General features: G+C 39.8%; 1 protein-coding gene across 1 annotated transcript in view; it reads left to right on the top strand.

Annotated features, from left to right (window-relative positions):
- Positions 1 to 19444, top strand: part of KIF26B (kinesin family member 26B) — a gene marked incomplete at its 5' end in the record, with an annotated part of 102890 nt that overhangs the window by 42678 nt on the left and 40768 nt on the right. The window contains 3 exons of the mRNA XM_009078381.1: positions 1493 to 1755; positions 4432 to 4615; positions 9117 to 9276. Coding sequence (XP_009076629.1) covers positions 1493 to 1755; positions 4432 to 4615; positions 9117 to 9276 — 607 coding nt within the window. The remainder of the gene's footprint in view (positions 1 to 1492; positions 1756 to 4431; positions 4616 to 9116; positions 9277 to 19444) is intronic.

The raw sequence follows: 19444 nt of genomic DNA, 5'->3' as shown, positions 1-19444 counted from the left end.
AGCAAATGCTTCAATAGCATTTTAGGTATTCATGACAAAAACCAATAAAAAGGAGCATCATCATCATCAACACACTATTCTTTTGAAATAACTGGATTTCAAGAGTAATCATATGTTCTGTTCATGCTTGTGTAATAGTATTTTGAAAGTACTGTCTCTTAAATGAAGAGGGTTTTATTGTATGTGCAATGGTCTCCATTCTTTACTGTCTCAAAGAAACACAGACATACACATATAATTTAAAAGGATAATTCAGTTTTTCAGGTGGTAAAGAAGATCAAGCTGTATCAGGCCATGATTATCACAAATTATAGGCAGCAAAAACTGGAGAGTACTGAATGCTGCAATGCCACCAACTCTGGTTCAATGAATGGAGCAGGTTGCTAGCCCAGTTACACCAGAAAGCCCTCTGGACCAGACACGGGTAACTCTAGGATGAGGTCTTAGATATTAACCTGCTGTGACCTGCCAAATACGAGATGGAAAATAAGATGGAAAAGAAAGCCACCAGATAACAGTGTCTCACAAGTGCTACATGTCTTTTAGAGAGGTATCCTAGCTTGGGCTTTGCTGGAGCACAAGTTGAGTCTCTGCAGTTGTTTCATTAACTGCACTGCCACTATTCCACAAACCATGGACATACCTGGACCTTGACACAGACACATACATAGAAGTATTTTCTTTGCTGATCTTTTTCCGCATAGATTCAACATAAGAAATGAAACAAAGTAAAGAAGCCACAAGTACTTGCCTGAAAGGATGTATACCTTTATAATTTGGCTTGTACATCTAGGAGATTTAGAAAACTTATCTAAAAGCATTGTATGTAGTGATACCTAAAGTAGTGTAAGATAGTACTCTGTTCTTAATCAGCAAACTTTTACAGCAGAGGCAAGCCAGGGCTGTAACTGCAGAATCAAATAATAGCAGACCAGGGAATAGTTTTCATCCAGGTAAAATATTTCTTGTTGTGGACCCACTTCTGCACCAAATGATCCTATATACCTGTGGTGGTTTTTTTGCTGGATGAAGTTACATCTGTATGATTTTGGGACCGAGTTCATGTCAATCCCAACTCCAGCATATGAAATGTAATAAAGTGCTTTGAAGTAAAATGGTATTGACAGAATAGCACACTTAGAGTATCTAAGTAGGGATTTTTGGAGACCATGGAACTCCTTCTCTGCTCAATTCCCTCTACAATTTACCCACATCAGAGTCTGCAGTGTTGTGTGGTAGAGGCCTGCAGCACCCTGTCTGGGGAATGCAAGATGTCAGGGGAATGCATGAGGTAATGATTTTTGAAAGCAGTTCAAGATTTCATCTGCATTTTTCATGTACTATTTGTCTGCATGCATATCTTTTCCTCTTGCTGACTGTCATTGTAGTGAAGTTGTTTTCATGAGACTATGCAGGATAATCTTTCTTGGCAGAAGACTGTGAAGGTCCTGGGAGTGATGTTATATTTTCTCCATTCCCCCTTTCCTGATAGGGAAGTCATACACCATGATTGGGAAGGATGATTCCATGCAAAACCTTGGCATAATTCCTTGTGCCATCTCATGGCTCTTCAAGTTGATTAATGAACGCAAAGAAAAGACAGGAGCCCGCTTCTCGGTCCGAATTTCTGCAGTGGAAGTGTGGGGAAAAGAAGAAAATCTGAGAGACCTGTTGTCCGAAGTGGCTACAGGCAGCCTACAAGATGGCCAGTCCCCAGGTGTCTACCTTTGTGAAGACCCCATTTGTGGCATGCAGGTGAATCCAAGGGTATTTTACACTGAAACAAGGAACATGACTTTTTTTTTCCCTTCACCTATTGAGATCGTTCAAATTCAAGAACTACCCAGAGCATAAAGTTTATAGACTTGTAAGTGTTTACTTTAAAACATGCAAGAACTTTATGACCTGCAGCTGCAGGGCCATCTGCTCTCCTGGCCTAAATATTTGTACCTCTGGTATAACTGATATTGAGCAGGGGTTTGTGTTTGCAATAAAATGTGAAAACATTCAGTGCAAACAAAAATTCACCTCATTCTTTAAAAAAAAAAAAGTGTGATCTCTCTTTTGTAAAACAACAAGCTAAAATATTTACAGTACTGCACAAATAGCTGTAGGCCATTAATATGGCTGTTTATTTCTTTATAAACTACATTATTTATAGCATTTGCATTAGCAATGTTGTAGGAAGCATTAATTACTACTTATTAATTTCTGCCAAGAAGTAGATTCCTGAGCTGGGCAAGTCAGGAATAACTCAAACACTTCTCAGGTCTGGAGGTTTAGCAGGAATAAGTAAATGGCTCATGTATTTTCTGGGTAACCATGAGAAATTCTCAGCAGCTCTAATCTTTTCTCCTCTCTTGGTTTGAGGGGAAAAAAGGCCTATTCTTTCATTTTGCTGTCTGTGAAGAAGTAAATCTGATTTTTGTATGAGTAGATGAAGAGGGAGCAAACCAGCATGATGGAGCTTGAATACAGGAGCTCCTTTCAATTTCTTTCAACCTGGAAGGCAAAGGCTGTTTCCACTGAAAACCTGCAGAGCCCTGCCTAGCCAAGGATGGGGAATGGAGGGAGGGAGGAACAGACCTACAGGGTCATGTACCCTATCCCCAGCTCCAAGCCTCTCGAGATCGATTCACATCCACACAAGTAATGAAATGTGAGATTTTAAACAGCAAGTAATAAATTTTGTGTTTTACCTCTGTCATTTTAGCTCTTTAGGCATACTTAGATCATATTTTCCGTTTTTTTTCTATTCTACCTAAAGACTGCAAAGTTGTGTCTTGATTTTAAATAATAATTAGGGTTCTCATTCTCACTTAACTCCTGACTTTAGTATTTTATGAAATACAGTATCACAAGAGGTCTCACCCTCAGGTATCCAGTATGGGTGCAGTCTAGTGAATATAAGATGAGAGACCTGAGTCTTCAGAGTTCCTGTTGGGGTGATAGATGGGTCAGTTAAGATCTGGATTTGCATAACTACATTACATGTGTTACATAACTGTGACAACTAGTGTCCCCCTAGAGCTTAATTCTTTACTAAGGTATTTAAGCACAATAGCAATAGTAATAAATATGCCATTATTGTTGCTTATTTTCATATAGATACAGACAGAACAGCTATATACAAAATGAATTATTTTAGATCAATGGAGAAAAGGTAGCTCCATGAGACATCTATGTATCTCTGCAGTGTAAAATGCTGAATTAAATTTTAAGAAAAAAGCCTTTTAATGTCTTCTAGACATAGTGGCATTCTGGAGTCATGTGTCCTACACCTGAATTCTCAAAATCCTCAGATGAAGGGAGGATATTATATTATAGCCATACAGATATGCAGAATCAGCAGTGTGTATAGGAAATGAGTGATCACCATATGTCATACTGTCTGTCATTGGACCTTTCCAAGTATGCACATTTTATTGTTGCTTACATTAGAGAGATCAGCCCACAGAATGGCCTGCCTTCTGCTTGCCTTGTTAACTCCTTCCTGCCCCTCTCCCTCTTTCTTGAGATACATTATCCTTCAGCTGTGTCACCCCATCCCACACACAGCCTTAGCTTTATCTCTCCTCAGACTGATTAATGGTCACGAAGAGAAGACAAAAATACTGTCTTTAGGAGAACTTTCTTCTAGCTATATTACATAGCAGGGGAACAAACCCCAAGAATGGGAGCTCCTTGCTGTTTTTATGCCAGACAAAACAAGTCTATCCTATGGGCTGTGGCCAGCTCTGTGTACTGCCAAAACTAAAGCCATCAGATTGCAGAGCCACGTGTCCCTTCCACATACAAACTAATCTTAGGTGACATGAAAAATGCATGCATTCCTGATGTTATGGGGGGTTAATAATATCTGCCCTCCTATGCTGTCTGTCACTTTGGAGGGTTAAGAGCAGGGTGGAGATTGGGATCGAGATCCAGCAGATGTGAAAGTATGTACATTGCCTGCCTTGTTCCATTTAATGGATTGCCCTGGTTTGTGAGCAGGTGTGTAAACTTGTGGTATGAAGGGGCAAGGAAAAGGCTTCTCTTTTGTGCTGCTTCCAGTATGCCATGGGGCTGAACACAAGCTTCAGTCCTGCTATTTTCCAGATTTATCTGGGACCATTTATCTGTGGACGGCTCCCTTCTAACACTTTCTCAAGGGTAACACATAGCCCTGCCACTGCCAGTCTCCACCAACTGTTGAGTTTCAGATTGATGTGTATTCCATTTTTTTTTCCCACTTCTAACCATCAGGGCTCCTGGAGGGCATGTTATTGCCACTGCCAGTGTCAGGAGGGTCTCATTCCATCAGGCAGCTCCTCCTTTTTGGTCCCAGAAGAAGGCAGCATATCCACAGTATGTGTTGACTGTGGAAAGTTGTCTGGTGGTGTTGACTTGTGTGGGAGTTTTTAAGTAATTTCTCCCTTGTGTTAACTGCAGCTTCAGAACCAGAGTGAGCTCCGTGCCCCTACAGCAGAAAAGGCTGCCTTCTTCCTTGATGCTGCCATCGCTTCCCGCCGCAGCAGCCAGCGGGACTGCGACGAAGAGGATCATCGCAACTCCCACATGCTCTTCACTCTGCACATCTACCAGTACCGCATGGAAAAGAGTGGCAAAGGCGGAAGTAAGCTGTGCTCTTGCTCCTTTCTGTCTCCTCCAAGCCTGCCTGGAGACTGGCTTTACACGTTCCTCTAAACAATATTGTTTAGTGAAAATTAGCAGAGTTCTTCATTCGGTGTGGAGTGGGGCCATTCATACCAGCAGACTGTCCACATGCCTTGTGAAGACCCACCAAAGGCCATTAAAAGCCACGGGGGATTATTACCATCACTTGTTGATTTAGTTGCTGTTGTGGAGATACTAGCACTCCTCAGCACTGCATGGTCATCTGTATCTAAGAAACAAACAAAAAAATGCTTTTCAAATTGGATTTTACTATTATCTTTACTGATAGTGTTGAGACTAGGGATTAAAAAATTGTGGTGATGGGAATTCATTGCCACCCTTCTGTTAACCATTCCTCTTTGGCACCTAAATAGGACAGTGTGTGTGTAAGCTGATGTTGACAATATGGAAACTGGGAAGCTGCTGTTGGCAATCCATAACTGTACCTTTTCTGGAAGATAAATGATATTTTAGTTGCTGGCCCAACTACATGTGCATGAAGAACTCTCATGGCTCTTCGTAAAGGCTCTGGGCTTTTCAGATAGATTTACTCCCTCTCTTTGCCATAGATGCTTCCACTGGCTTGTGTCCCACTTGTAAATGAGGAAAAGGTACTTCCATGTCTACTTAAACGTTTCTATAATTTTCAAAGCTTTCATTTGGCTCACACAACTTATATTTTTAATCTTATTTGTCTTCTGTTTCAAATCTTCCAAATTGCTTATGACTGGAGATATACAGAGAAGGTTTATTTAGTAAGTTCTAATGATGAAAGATTTGTATAATTGAAGAAGCACCCCCACTGAAAATGAAAACTCTCACATTAAAATTCTTTTTTTAAATAATCATTTTTTACAGGGAAAAAATGTTTGTTTGAAAGACATCAGAGACATCTGTTTCTCTAAATTAGTGGGCTTAAGCAGTTCTGCAAAAACAGCATGTTTCAGCTCCTGGCTCTGCATAGGTTATTTGTAATAAGGAATAGATAGCAAGCTATGATGTGCAGTGGGTGATCACCACTGCAGTATCAATGTCTAATGTTCGAATGAAGAAAATTTGCATCGACTGTACTTATAAGAGAGAAAACCAGAAAGTTGCTCTAAATGGAAATACAGTTTGCATGTGTTTAAGTAATAACCCCTGTGGAATTGGCAGGCAGAAATCTCAATTAACTAAAGGTTTATTAATTAACCACCCTGCGGTGGAGAGGAAGACTGCGAATACGCAAACAGACTGGTTCATAGGAGTAAATGGCTGATTTTGTGGGAATAATTATTGCAATTATTTAATGCGCCATGCTTTTTACTGCATGCCAGTTCATGAACATACAGTCCTTTTCTAGCATTTTCAAATGCAATTAATGAAAGTGAAAATATTATTTTCCTATAGCTATAATATAACAAAAAGAAGGCATGATCCTGTTGGATAGAATATGACATGCTTTGCACACTGCCTCTAGTTATATTCTTGTCTAGTGGCCATACCACCTCCTGTCTTCAAGTTCCCATATCTGAGTGGCCTTACAAGCCAGGCAGGGTCAGATCTCTCTGATAATTGAATGAGGGGGGAATTCCAGCTACTCAGAAAGGGCGCCTAGTGATTATCACTGTCTCCTGCTGTAATGAAGGACTTCTCAGAAAAGAAACATGAAGATAGTACAGATATATAGATTCCTGTACAGGATTAAAACAAGATAGGAAGGAGGAGAAAAAAAAAAAGAAACCTTCTAAGGGATAAGAGATTAAGGGGCTGGCTAATGTGTGATTTTGGTAAAAAATGACGGTTAGAATAACGTATTGGTACTGTACTTACCTCCTTGTTAGATTCATTACCAGGAATGTCATGAAGCAGGCTTAGCACCATTGAAATAAATGACATTGTGGCAGAACTGGCACAGTCATTTTTCAGCTGTCAGCTCTGCAAACTCTCTGTGGCCACAGACAAAAACAAGTGTTAGGATGTTCCACTTCTTTTCTCTATAATTCCCAGGCACATTAGTGGTGAACTTACCTAGGAAATAACTTCATTTCAGATCAAGCAAGTTGATCTACCATCCTAAATATGTTAGTTTGACATGTAAATTAAATAAAAAGGAAAGATCCAGTAATTTTTCTTATTCTGCTTTTTCTCAACCTGTGTAATAGGAATATATGTAGAAACACTATGACTGAGCATTTGAAATGTAGTGTTTTCTTTCATTTGCTTTTCTAAAGTCACCTGCAATCATTTGCAGTAGCAACTAAATGCATTTTTTTGTTTTTCTAAGGAAATGATTGGGAGATACTCAAGAAAGGTAATTTCAGCCTTCTGAGGGTACCAATCTTAGGGGTCTCAGGGACTCCTAAGTTTAAGAGTTTTGAGGACTCTAAGAGTGGAGACAGAAGTCCTCCATGGGCAGTTCAGAGGCGCAGATGCCTGAACAGTTCCCCAAGGAAGACTAACTTTTTGGAGGGAGTACAGGAGTCCATAGTGTGTGTGTATACTTCTTCATGACAGGAATACGTAGAAGTCCAGTGTTACCTAATACATGATGTAGCTGAAGAACTAACGGGACTTAATAGCAGCAGAAGTCACTGTGTTTTAACAATTGTTGACAGAGATACTGGCTAAATTTTTGGAATGTTGTTCTCAAATTCCATAGCATAGATCACTTTCACAGAAAAGAGTATTCTGTCTTCTTTTGTCTTCTCCATTCTTCTATTTCCATTTTCCTCCCTGCTTGCTTTTCTTTTTTGAAAGAAAAGCTTCTTCTTTTCTTTCTCCTTTTCCCTTAATTAATTTTTTATTTTTTCTTTTATCATGAAGATCTCTTTGCAGTTTTATTATTGTTCATTGTAACTAGTCATCAGCTACAATTGAAACAAAATTATAGAATTACATATAACACATCCTACAGAAAGCCTTTATTTTTTTTATAGAAAGTTTTGTGTCATGCTAGACGCCAGGTCATAGGACCAAGCAGTGAACCCTGTCTTTTGCAGTGCATGCACAATGAAGTTTCTCTCCTCATTTTTTCAGTGTAGGGTAACATGTTTTAAATTACAGCTAATAGTTACATATACCTTTACTAGCTGTATGTTTTCTATATTTATATACATTTTCATATGACTTTCTTTCTATGAACAAATCTGAAAAAATATATGGTTGTGTATCACCTTTTTGTCAATATGCAGAAGTGTGTAAATATGCAGAAGATATGATGAAGACATGTGTCTCCTTCACATCTCTATGTAAACTTATTTTCTTCTACCTCTTATGGCCCCAATATGCCTGTATGCCATGGCATGGCAGCACAGCTACTGAATGTAGGGCCATAGAAAAAACATGCATGTGGTTGACAAGGCATTTCCAAAGCAATTAAATTCATCTGTAAAAATTGTTTCTAAGATCCCCATCATGTAGTTGCTTCCATTGCCATCTTTGCTTGTGAACTCAGCCTCCCTCAGAGCTAACTGTTTTTACCAAAGGTGTAAGTTGAGATGTTATGTCAAAATAGCTGTGAATTTATTTGCATAGAGGTAAACTCAGATGTAGAAGTATTTCCACTGCTGTTTAAGGTATGGTTGTGCCCTCAAATATTGCTCTTAGCTTTTGAGTTAAGATCCTAGAAATAAAATTGCCTTTTCCTACAGATTGCTTCTAAACCAACTCTTGAGAATGGGGAGGAGTAGTTAAAGACTAGATGCAAAAACTCAACAAGGAAATTGTCCTGAGATAGAAGCACTTCTGTAAATTCTACTTAGTCCCCATCCTGGGTTCATAAGGAACTATAGGCTTTTAAAGAGAGCACATGTCTATTAATGTTGGTGTTTCAATGGTAGCATCTTTTCACTGTAGAAGTAGTGTATTCATAGAGAGTAGACAAGAAAAAAACATAAAGATCTATTTGCAATTTTACAGAAACTGTTTTCAGAACAGAGGAGTTACTTCACAACGCATCACCCACGGCATGGCAAACCAAAATGATAATGTAAAAGTATAGAGACTTAAAGCCAACTTGAACATCCCACAGATGCCATAGGTTGTTCTTAAGATAAGAGTATTCAGGATGGGAAAAATAAGAGAAGGATCCTTGCTCACTAAGCAGCAATTCCCAGCCTGTAGTTTTCTGGACAGAGGAACAGTAGAGAGAGACGGAAATAGAGCCAACTCAGGTACAGGTTAATAGAGCTGTATTTTTAAAAAATATAGTCACATTGGTGTCTGTCACAGAGTAAAACCTGCATCGTGTGAATACTGAAAGCCTCAGCAATTTTTAAGCAAATATAGAGTAGACAGCAATGTACAACAATAAAGGCTGACAGTGAATTAACAGTACTCCAACAGTTTTTGTCTGCTAACGTCAGTTAGGGAAGGTTTCTGGGTTGTTTCCTCTTCACAAGTTGCGGTGAATCTTTTGCTCTCGAGGGAAGCTCCTTCTGGAGGCACATACTAACTGTTCACTTCTTTGTTTATGGCAGTGTCTGGAGGTCGCAGCCGCTTGCACCTTATTGACCTGGGTAGCTGTGTGAAAGTGCTCAGCAAAAACCGTGAGGGAAGCTCTGGTCTCTGTCTCTCATTGCCAGCCCTGGGCAATGTCATCCTCGCCCTTGTCAATGGAAGCAAACACATCCCATACAAGTAAGTGGTATTCTGGGTTGCACCTAATGAGAGGATGCTTGCCTGTCTGGGCCTGAGGCACATCTGGGGAGGGAGGAAAACAGTCTGCTGGGTTCATTGCAGACCTCTTGAGCTATGGCAAAATCTGCCTGAGGTTCAGTGACACCTGATCTAACCTTACATCTGGTAGCTACACTGTATTTGACAAACAGGTTTCAAAGGAAGAAGCCTGCTAAAATAGGATCCAAGTGGCTGAAAGATCTTGAGGCTCCAAGTTCAGCACATTAGTGTTTTGTTTTCTAGGAATGTTCAGAGATTTTTGGTTCAAAGCATGTGAGAGCATTTCATATTTGTTCCATGGAGAGAAGCATGCAGCGCTAATAGAATTATTTTGCTGTGTGGAATTTACTTTCTTGGAAATATATGTCACAATGAGTATGCACATTTGTCATGAGATTCTTTCTGTGGTCTTAAGTTCCTTTGCATTTTATTTTTGTTTGGTTTAAATCTCAGTGTCAGCCTTTCACTTGCAGAAAAGAAGCAGGTGCTATTTGTCACACTGGACATGTCCTTTGCTACTTCAGGTAGCTTCTGGGAAATGGAAGGAATTGCTCATCTAGTGAGTGTACTTTGTACTCATTTCTCTTCGTAGTTACCTCACCCCATTTGTCATGTGTGCAGGTCTTAAAGGAAGCTTGGATTCATTAGCCAACCCAGATAGTCACACTACCTTCCTATTGAGAAGTTTCTGATTTTGTGGACGGTATTGCTTTTCTCTAGCCTAATGCCTAGGGAGGAGCAACTAGCATCATGAGAATGGCTTACAGTAGCATCTTGTAATCAAATTGCCAGTGATTGTCCCCATTCACAAAGGACATGTATGTGACGTTGGGAGTTAGGAACAACAGGATGACATGGAAAACAAACCAAGGCATTCACAAAGCAGTATTTCAGTCCATATATTTTGCCTTTTTCATAATTTTAAAGGCTGCAAACATGATTATTTTCTCATGTTCTTTCAAGATTGCTTATTTGGTTTTGTTTTCATGTTGGAAAATAAAAATTAATTGAGATTAGTTATAATTTGATTTCTCTTCTAACCTTTATTTTCAAAATTTATTTGGCAGTCAGGATTTAAAACATGCTTTCTGGAAATATCCCTGTTCCAGGAGCTCAGTCAGACTAGAATTCAATTAAGGGCCAATCAAATTTCTATGTATAAACATTTGTTACATGTTTTGTGGATCACAGAATCAATCAGGTTGGAAAAGACCTCTGAGATCACTGAGTCCAACCTATGATCTAACACCACTATATCAACTAGACCATGGCACTAAGTGCCACATCCAGTCTTTCCTTAAACATCTCCAGGGATGGTGACTCCACCACCTCCCTGGGCAGCACATTCCAATGTCTCATCACCCCTTCTGTGAAGAAATTCCTCATAATAGCCAACCTAAACCACCCCTAGCACAGCTGACAGTGACAAGGCTGATCCCTCTCCTTACTACAACCCCTTTCAGGTAGTTGTAGAGAGTGATAAGGTCTCTCCTGGGCCATCTGAACACCCCCGGCACATTCAGAGAGTGATAAGGTCTCTCCTGGGCCATCTAAACACCCCCGGCTCATTCAGATGCTCCTCAGAGAACTTGTGCTCCAGACCCTTTACCAGCTTCATTGCCTTTCTCTGGACTTGCTCCAGCACCTCAATGTCCTTCTTGAAGTGAGTGGCCCACCACTTCTCTACTCCTGCATTTCATTTCTGATAGGATTATGAACCTGGTCATAGTGTGAAAACAGCTTGAATTTTGCACTTCACAGAGTTTAATTCAAACTATGTTTATCAAAAACCTGTCTTCCTTCTTGTCTTCCTTCCTGTTGGAACTGTAGGAATAGAAAAATTACATTAATGATGTTCCCTAGGCTAGAACTAAACATACAAGGAATAGTTACCAAATATAACAATTGTCTTTCCTGGCAATGACTGGGAGAAAAGCATTACCCTACATGTCTGCTTCTTGCTGCATGTCCAATGTCTTTTTGCTGTGATTCCCAGCTGTGGCACTGCTGAGCTTACACAGCCTGAGGTGCCAGCATACTTTCTCATAAGTGCCTGTACTGCTGAAAGAAGATCAAAGCACTCTTCAGGCCACAATCTCCCCTTGAATTCACTCCTATAAGTACAGATATTATAGAGAAGTGGTTGGTCATTTGTAAACCAGAGGCAATGCCACGGATTCTAAAGTGGACTTTAACAATATAATTTGAAAAACATAATGACATATTTTGGAGCTTCTTCTTGCTGAGAAGAATCCAGAAAGCATTTTTTCCCATATGTGATCTCTTCATGAGCAATGGGAATAAGACTATTGGTGGCTGGATGAACACAATTTGCTCAGTGATTCAGCAATACGGGTGGGTGCTGCTTCTCAGTGGAGAAGAGAGGAAGGGAGACGTGGGGGTGCATGTGCTGCATTGTAGAAGAGGCTGAGTATCCCACAGATAGATTTGATCTATGTTCAGTGGCACCTCTTGTTTAGAGCAATGCAACTAGTCTGTCTAGCTGAGATAATTTCCCTTTCTTTAGAGGTGTTCTCTCTCATCATAAAAGATGAAATTAAATTTTTGTTAATTGCCTTTTTTGAGTGGGACCAAAGGAAAACAATGGAAGTGTTTTCTTACGTGACAGCTCTGCACATTGTGTGTGGCCTCAGGAAATTTCCATAAAGCAGCAGACAAAATGGAGCATCTTCTCTTTATCCGAGCTATTAAACCACCAGTAAGTATTTTATAGCAGCCTGTCAGTAGGCCCTGCATGGCTTCCTGGGAACCCAGAAACTCACAATTTCATAGACATCAGGTTTTCTCTTACTGTAGAAATTTGGTTGTCTAAACTCTGAGAGGCTGCAGGCTCTTAAACTCCCTTCAATGCTGTATCCAGCTTTATCTCTGCAGGTAGTAGTTGTAGGGGAAAGCTTGTTCAGATTCATAGCTATAGTATTAGCATATGCTCCTGCATTGCCTTCAGTCGTCTGTGTGTTTGTGCCAGGGATGAATTTGTCTCTCTGCCTGCAGTCTCTATGCAAAACACATGCTGTTGTTCAGCACGTGTTGCTTTTTTTTGTTACCCATAAGGCTAAGCCTGGGAAACCATTAAGTTGAAACCTTTCTCTCTCCATTGGGAGCACCTCACCTCCCATACACACCCACTTTGGGAAGAGTAACACAGATTGACACTAGCTTTAGCAGGAACTTGTCTACTGAAGTTATAAGAAAGCAATGTAGAAATTCTCAGGAGCTTTAGCAGGAACTTGTCTACTGAAGCTATAAGAAAGCAATGTAGAAATTTTTAGTCATCAAACAATATGGGTTGATATGGTTTGGGATCTTGTCCTGCATTCACATTAAATTCCACATGGGTTAGAAGAATGGACAAGAATCCCTATAATGGACAAGCACTTGCAGCAAATGAGTGACTGGGCTGCGATTTCTGAGAGTTTGTATCTTTCATATAGGTACTTATAATCTCTCTCTAATATCTCAGTGGGTTTTCTCTTTGTCACTATTATGTCCAGACCTATTTTGAATCTTAGTAGACACATCATTCTGTCGTGGTGTGAACCAGTGAGTTAATCCAGCTCTGTATGTTATAATTCTGTCGTGGTGTGAACCAGTGAGTTCATCCAGGTCTATATGTAATGTAAAAATAAAATTTTTAATTTGACTTCATTACCATTTAATGTCACCAGTTTCTTTTGTTCTTGAGTTATGAGCAAATCCTTCAAAAGACCATGCAAGAATTATTTGCTCCACGAGAATGTCAAATATCTTCATAGAATACGGAAAATGGGCACTTGCAAGCCCAAGGAAGAGCAAGAAAGTCAACTCCTGCCCTGTCCAATTATGATAGAGCTTAGATCTGCGACAGGAGGAGGGTTTTACTAAGCTGCAGTAATTGTTAGTACCGTTTTATGTTTTTAAGAGAATTTCAGTTTTACATTAGCGCTACATTATATGCCTCTGATTTCCAAGATGAATGTGTTTTAAACCCTCAAATGAACACCCATTTGCACAAACTCCAGATACTAGTTTATATAGCTGACTATTCAAAAATTACTCCAGTTGCTAGGCAACACGGCTGGTGATAATTCATGGTAATGCTGTTTTGGAAATAATCATTTTTATACATTTTAATGCTATGAGAATGAAAGAAAACTGTTTAGAAAAGTGCAAGACTGTATGAATTTCTCCTTCAGAAATTGTTGCTTGTTTTATTTAATAGACTTCTCTCTTAATGTGCTATCCCAATGTGCTAGTGTTTCTGGAGGCATCCTATATTTTGAACTATGTGCTTATGCTTATCCAAGGAGGGAATCTTGTCTGTAAAGTAAATGGGTGTGAGTTAAAAGCATGAATTTTATTCTTGGCTCTTCTGCCTTTCTATCTTATGGTTGCAGTTCCTCCCGGGTCTTACATGCTGGTATTCCTTTTTTTCAACCCTATCTGCAGAAAATAAAATTATATTCAGTGACTGGTGCAAGGTTGCCCAAGAGGCTTCATGGCAGATCCACCATGTTTTAAGATCTAATCTGGTGTTTAAACCATGGCCTAATTCATTCTTTCTTTCTGCATGACCATTGGAAAATAATTCATATATGTATTTATTTATTTGTTCCAGTTTATAACACTAAACGAGAAAATATGCAAATAGGACTTTTTAAAGGGCATTCAGAGTTGGCAAAAAGCACTATGTATTTTTTAACTGTTGCTAGGACTCTGTTACCTTATTTTTTCCCTTTTTTAGAATTAATGACTCACATAAATGGTCCTAATGGAGTACAAAATCTGGAGGTTTTTTGGTCAAGGGTAGAATATTATTGCTTTTAAGTGAGGAAAAAAGGGAAAGTGTTTGATTCTAATATTTTGGTATACTAGCCTAAAGAATATGCTATATATAAGGTATTTTATTTAAATTTTCATTTAATTATTGGAGTAAAAATGAAAATTAGGTTGGATCCAGTAATTCAGATTCTTTTCTTAGTTAAATGGGAATATCTATCCGTAGTTGTTTAATCTTCTAAAAAGCTGTGTGTGAAGAGAACTGGGATCCCAGGTATCTTTTGTTTATATGTCTTGACTTTGAATTTTCAGCATGAGTTATACTATTCTTCTCAGAAGAAATGTCAGTGAAAACTTTTCAGGAGATAAGGAAAGCTAAAAACCAGTTCACAATGCAATTGTTGTAAAATAACTAGTCTTAGTACTGGAGATTTTATCCTTATTTATGAGCAAGTACTATGTCCTAGTTTTGTTGAATTCACACAACCATGTCTGCTTACTAGGTTGTAGTGGGTTGACCCTGGCTGGATGCCAGGCACCCCCCAAAGCTGCTCTATCACTCCCTTCTGCAAACAGACAGGGGGAGAAAATATAACAAAAGGTTCATGAGTTGAGATAACCGCAGGGAGGGATCACTCACCAAATACTGTCACAGGCAAAACAAACTCAACCTGGGGAAATTAAGTGATTTTATTACTAACAGGATCAGAGCAGGATAATAAGAAAATAAAACAGACCTTAAAAACATGTTCTCCCACCCATCCCTCCTTCCCAGCTCTACCTTCTCTCCCCCAGCAACACAGGCAGACGGGGAGTAGGGGTTATGGTCAGTTCATCACACATTGTTTCCTGCCACTGCTCTCAGGGAAAGGAGTCCTTCCCCTGATCCAGCATAGGGTCCCTCCCACAGGAGACAGCTCTCCATGAATTTCTCATATGTGAGTCCTTTCCATGAGCTACAGTTCTCCATGAACTGTGGCAGCATGGGTCACTCTCCACAGGGTGCAGGCCAGTCCCTCAGGGACGGCCTGCTCTAGCATGAGTCCCCCACAGGGTCACAAATCCTAACAGAAAACCTGCTCTGGCACAGGTCTCTCTCCATGGGTCCACAGGTCCCTGCCAGGAGCCTGCTCCAGCATGAGCTTCCCACAGATTCATAGGCACCTTTGGAGCATCCACCTGCTCCAGCATGGATCTCTTCCATGGGCCAAAGGTGGATCTCTGCACCCTGTTAACCTCCATGGGGACAGCTGCTTCACCATGGTCTTCACCCGGGGATGCAGTGGATTCCCAGCTCTGGTGCTGATTGGCTTGGCCTTGCTGCAGTGGCAGGTCTGTCCTGGAGCCACTGGCATTGGCTCTACTGGACATGGGGAATTTTCTAGTAGCTTCTCACAGAAGTCACCCCTGTAGTCCCACACTGCCAAAAACCTGGCTGTGCAAAACCACTACCTAGGCCTAAGAATTTAATGCCACAATTGAATATATGGCCAATGAGCAATCTATTTAATGGTTACTTCATCACCTAAACGTAAATTAATTTGTCTGTATTTCATTGAGAAATTTCAGTCGCTTTTGCTTTCTACTGCTTCTTCTATACGTCTTCTCTTCCTTGCTTTTCCTCCTCCTCAATGAAAATATGGTACAAAGACCACAGAAAGCCTGAGAAAAGAAATCTGGTGCTCCCTTTGGAATCTCCAATCTTTGTGTTAATTTAGTATTGTATATATTAGAAGTGGATGAAGAACTGATTTGCTATTTTACTTGTGAAAATGTGAGAGCATAAAAAGGGGGGAACGGTGGAAATAAGTACATGAGACAGCTGAAACAATCACAGGACTGGGAAATGGCCTGAAATGAATGGGAGAGCTCCAAGAGACACTGAATTTATGTGTAGAGGAGACAACAATCCACAGAGAAGAGCTGGGAAGCAAATGAGGAGGAAGAAATGAGCCCATTCAAAAAGAGGAATAGGCATGAGAAATACCCTGAATGATCTAATTGTAGGAGGAGTGTGGTCAATAGATATTTTGTTGAATGTGAAATAGTTCCTAATTAGCTATCAAAAACATGAGCTGCTCAGGAACAAAGGAGCTTTTCCATGATGTTGGCAGCCAAGTCATATGGACTTGGGCCTTGGTTAACAGACACTGAAGCCCCTGGAGCAATGCCATTTTATACCAGCTGAGGACCTGGCCTTAGGTGCATGCTCTTTGACACTAGGCAGAGAGCTTTGGCAACGTGTAAGTGCAGTGCAGTTGCCTGCAAGAGCACTGAAACACTGTCAGCACAGATATAATGAGAACATGGAGCATCTGGCAATTACTTTCACCTTTGGGGGTTTTCTGTATCTGACAGTTTTACTAGGTTGAATTTCTGACTATTTCCTTCTTTATTCCAGGGAACTATATAAAATAGATGGAATCAGGGCTGCACAGTCTATGAAAACTTCTTGATTTTATTACAGTAATTTGATCTGCAACTCAGGAGCATGAGGATAACAGAATTGCATGCTCCAGCAATTGCTGTTGTAGTGTTCATCAGCAATGCACTTTATTGTAAGATAGTTTGTATGGCTGATAGTGCAGATTTGAGCTTTATCTGCACACATCTTACAGTACTGGGTTTCTTAATCCCATTAATGAGAGATGGTAGACAAAAATCCTCCAGGAAAGCTTCAGTGGAGCTGCCATTCTCCAGCTTTGGGTTTTCAACTCAGTCCTGCCAGTCAGACAATGTGATAATAATTGGAGCAGAGGTGTGTGCATGTGTGGTGGGTGTAAGTGAATATATTGCATTCACTGAACCTGGACACCTGGTACACTAGTTTTAGAACAGACCTCAGCTGACACGGTTCCATTCTGCACAAGTGTTCAAGTGGGAAGAATCAGGCCCCATGCATGAGATAGCTCTTTTAATACTCTTTGAACCACTCAGCTAATTACTACTTTGTGGATACTGTAACAAGCAAATAATGATGGTCTGGAAAATGAAATGAGAAGGGAAGTGCTTGTGGCTTATATTTAAACTTAATAGCAACTACTAGTTGCATTTAAATAGCCATTCCTATCAGCAGCAGATAGCTGTGTCATGTAAGGACCCTACTTTGGTCCTGGGCCAGCACAGACTTGACTGGTAATGAACAAGCAATCCAGTAGTGTGCAGTTATTCCTGAAATATAACTTGAGTGGAACCCAAATAGGCCATTGTGGTGATTTCATATACAAATTAATCTGTACTTAATTCATTAAAATGCCATTTTGAACCTTCAGTAATGCTATCCGGCAGTTTATTCTCACCTATTCCACTACTGGTTCAGGCTCAATTGAACATTAATACGTTTTCTCTCATGGAAATGTGGTGATAATTCGTTTCATGTGTAATTGAACAATTTTTAAATAGTCATATCCTTGGAATAACTAGCTCTTGTACAATGCAGCAAATTATCAAAAAGCATGTAATAATTTTTATTAGACTTACTTCACATTTTTGGTTATCTTCAGTTTCATGAACAGTGGGATATGGATATGATGTGTGAAATTAACTTTCTCCCTGCACAAACCCAGTGTGACTCAGGGCAAAAGACATCCCACTGCAGTCGACCAAAGGAAATAGCTTTTCTTTGTATAGTGCCAGTATGTAGCCCCTTGTTTGGAGCTGGGCATCTCATCACTCAGAAAATGTTACAGACTGCAGAGAATTTAAAAGAGAAACAAGAAGAATTATGAATGGTCTGAGATGAAAGGGTTACTCACCTGGAAGAGCACTGTGACAGAAGTAAAGCTTCATAGCTTGCAGGGAAAAGGAGACCTCTGAGAGGGGAGATGACAACTACTCTGTAGTATTTCAAGGATGTGAATACACACAGGAGGAGAGAATGGTTTCTGGTGAGACAAAGTGGCAGAATGATTTCTCATCCTTAAGTAATGAGGTGGAGGAATATAAATTTGAAAGCATGCTAACAGTGATTCCTGGTAGTCAGTGGAATAACTAGCCAAGAGCTGAAGCAAAGACTTCATTGGTAGAATGATTTAAAAGCAAAATAAACAGGTAACTTAGAAAGATCAGTTAACAGTTATATAATAAACTGTTTAAGATGGGCTAGGCTTATGCAATTTCAGTGCAGGGTTATGGGTTGAAATCTTTCACAATTTTCAGTAGCTGTACTTGCACTTTGATAATTTATCTTCATCCCTGTTTATAAAGTCTTTGCACGAGGCTGGCAGTTATACAAACAAACAATAAAATGTGTTCTAGTGTGTCTACTAGAATAAATTCTGCTTGTAGGCACCTGAAGACCAGCAGTCGGATCGATTGTTACACGTGCATGACATCAAAGAAAGTCTCAGCAGTGTCTTTATCAAGACTCTACCCTAGCAGGGATATGGGTTGTCCAGGCCATTTCTGTGCCAGATGATTTAACTCACTTAACCGCTTTTTTTTTCATTATTTAATTACACATTTTTTTAAGGTCTCTTTCTCTTTGAATTGCAAAATCAAGTTCTCCCAGTGCTTGATCCAAAACTCAGTGTAAATCAATGGAAATCTTTTTATTGGGATTTGGCTTAAACCCACAGATTAGAAAACATGCTTATATCTAATTAGATGAGATAATCCTCAAATCCTTGCTAAGGGATATTTCATGTTCAGTATTTGATGATTAACAGCTTATTTGTTGAAAGTGCCAGTATGCAGTTAAGCGTTACCTAATGTTGAGTTTGTTTGGGATTGCAAGGAATGCAGGTTGGTGGAATTGGTGAATGTGAAAAACGCAGAAGTACAATCATTTACTGACTGGTTGCAGATGGGTCTGTGACCATGAATGTGGAGCTCAAAACATTTTTACAGGAGCTTGTCACATAAATGGGGATTTGTGACTACTGAAGTGGCACAAGCAGGACTATTTGATTTTTCCTCTTCTATGTACATAAATAGTATTTTTGACCTTAACTTAAAAACAAAAGCTTTGTCTACATTTTCTGGGCAAATAGTTGAACAATCTTTTTTCAAACTCTTTCTTTTCTCGGACTGTATTGGATATGACCCCCTCAATAGAGAGTGACAGGCCCTGGAAGCTTTTAAAGGAGTTGTGTGGTTGTAAGTGGAGTATATGTCAGCCAGTTTGTCTTATTCCTTCAAGAGCATTTGAATGGCATTACAACTTCAAGATGGGGTTGTTTTTTTCCATACAAACTTTTATTGAAGTTCTTCTTTTCATAACATGTTTGAGAGTAAAGCAATGAAGACAATCCTGTCGTGCTCTTCAGATACCAGCCAGCTTCTGCTGGATGATCAAAGTTGTGTGGTTGGTCGCCTCCAGGTCTATACACAATGAACAGATGTGAAGTGG

The sequence above is a fragment of the Acanthisitta chloris genome, unplaced genomic scaffold, assembly GCF_000695815.1.
Source record: "Acanthisitta chloris isolate BGI_N310 unplaced genomic scaffold, ASM69581v1 scaffold12727, whole genome shotgun sequence".
NCBI classification, from domain to species: Eukaryota; Metazoa; Chordata; class Aves; order Passeriformes; family Acanthisittidae; genus Acanthisitta; species Acanthisitta chloris.
This window is presented reverse-complemented; position numbering and strand designations above follow the sequence as displayed.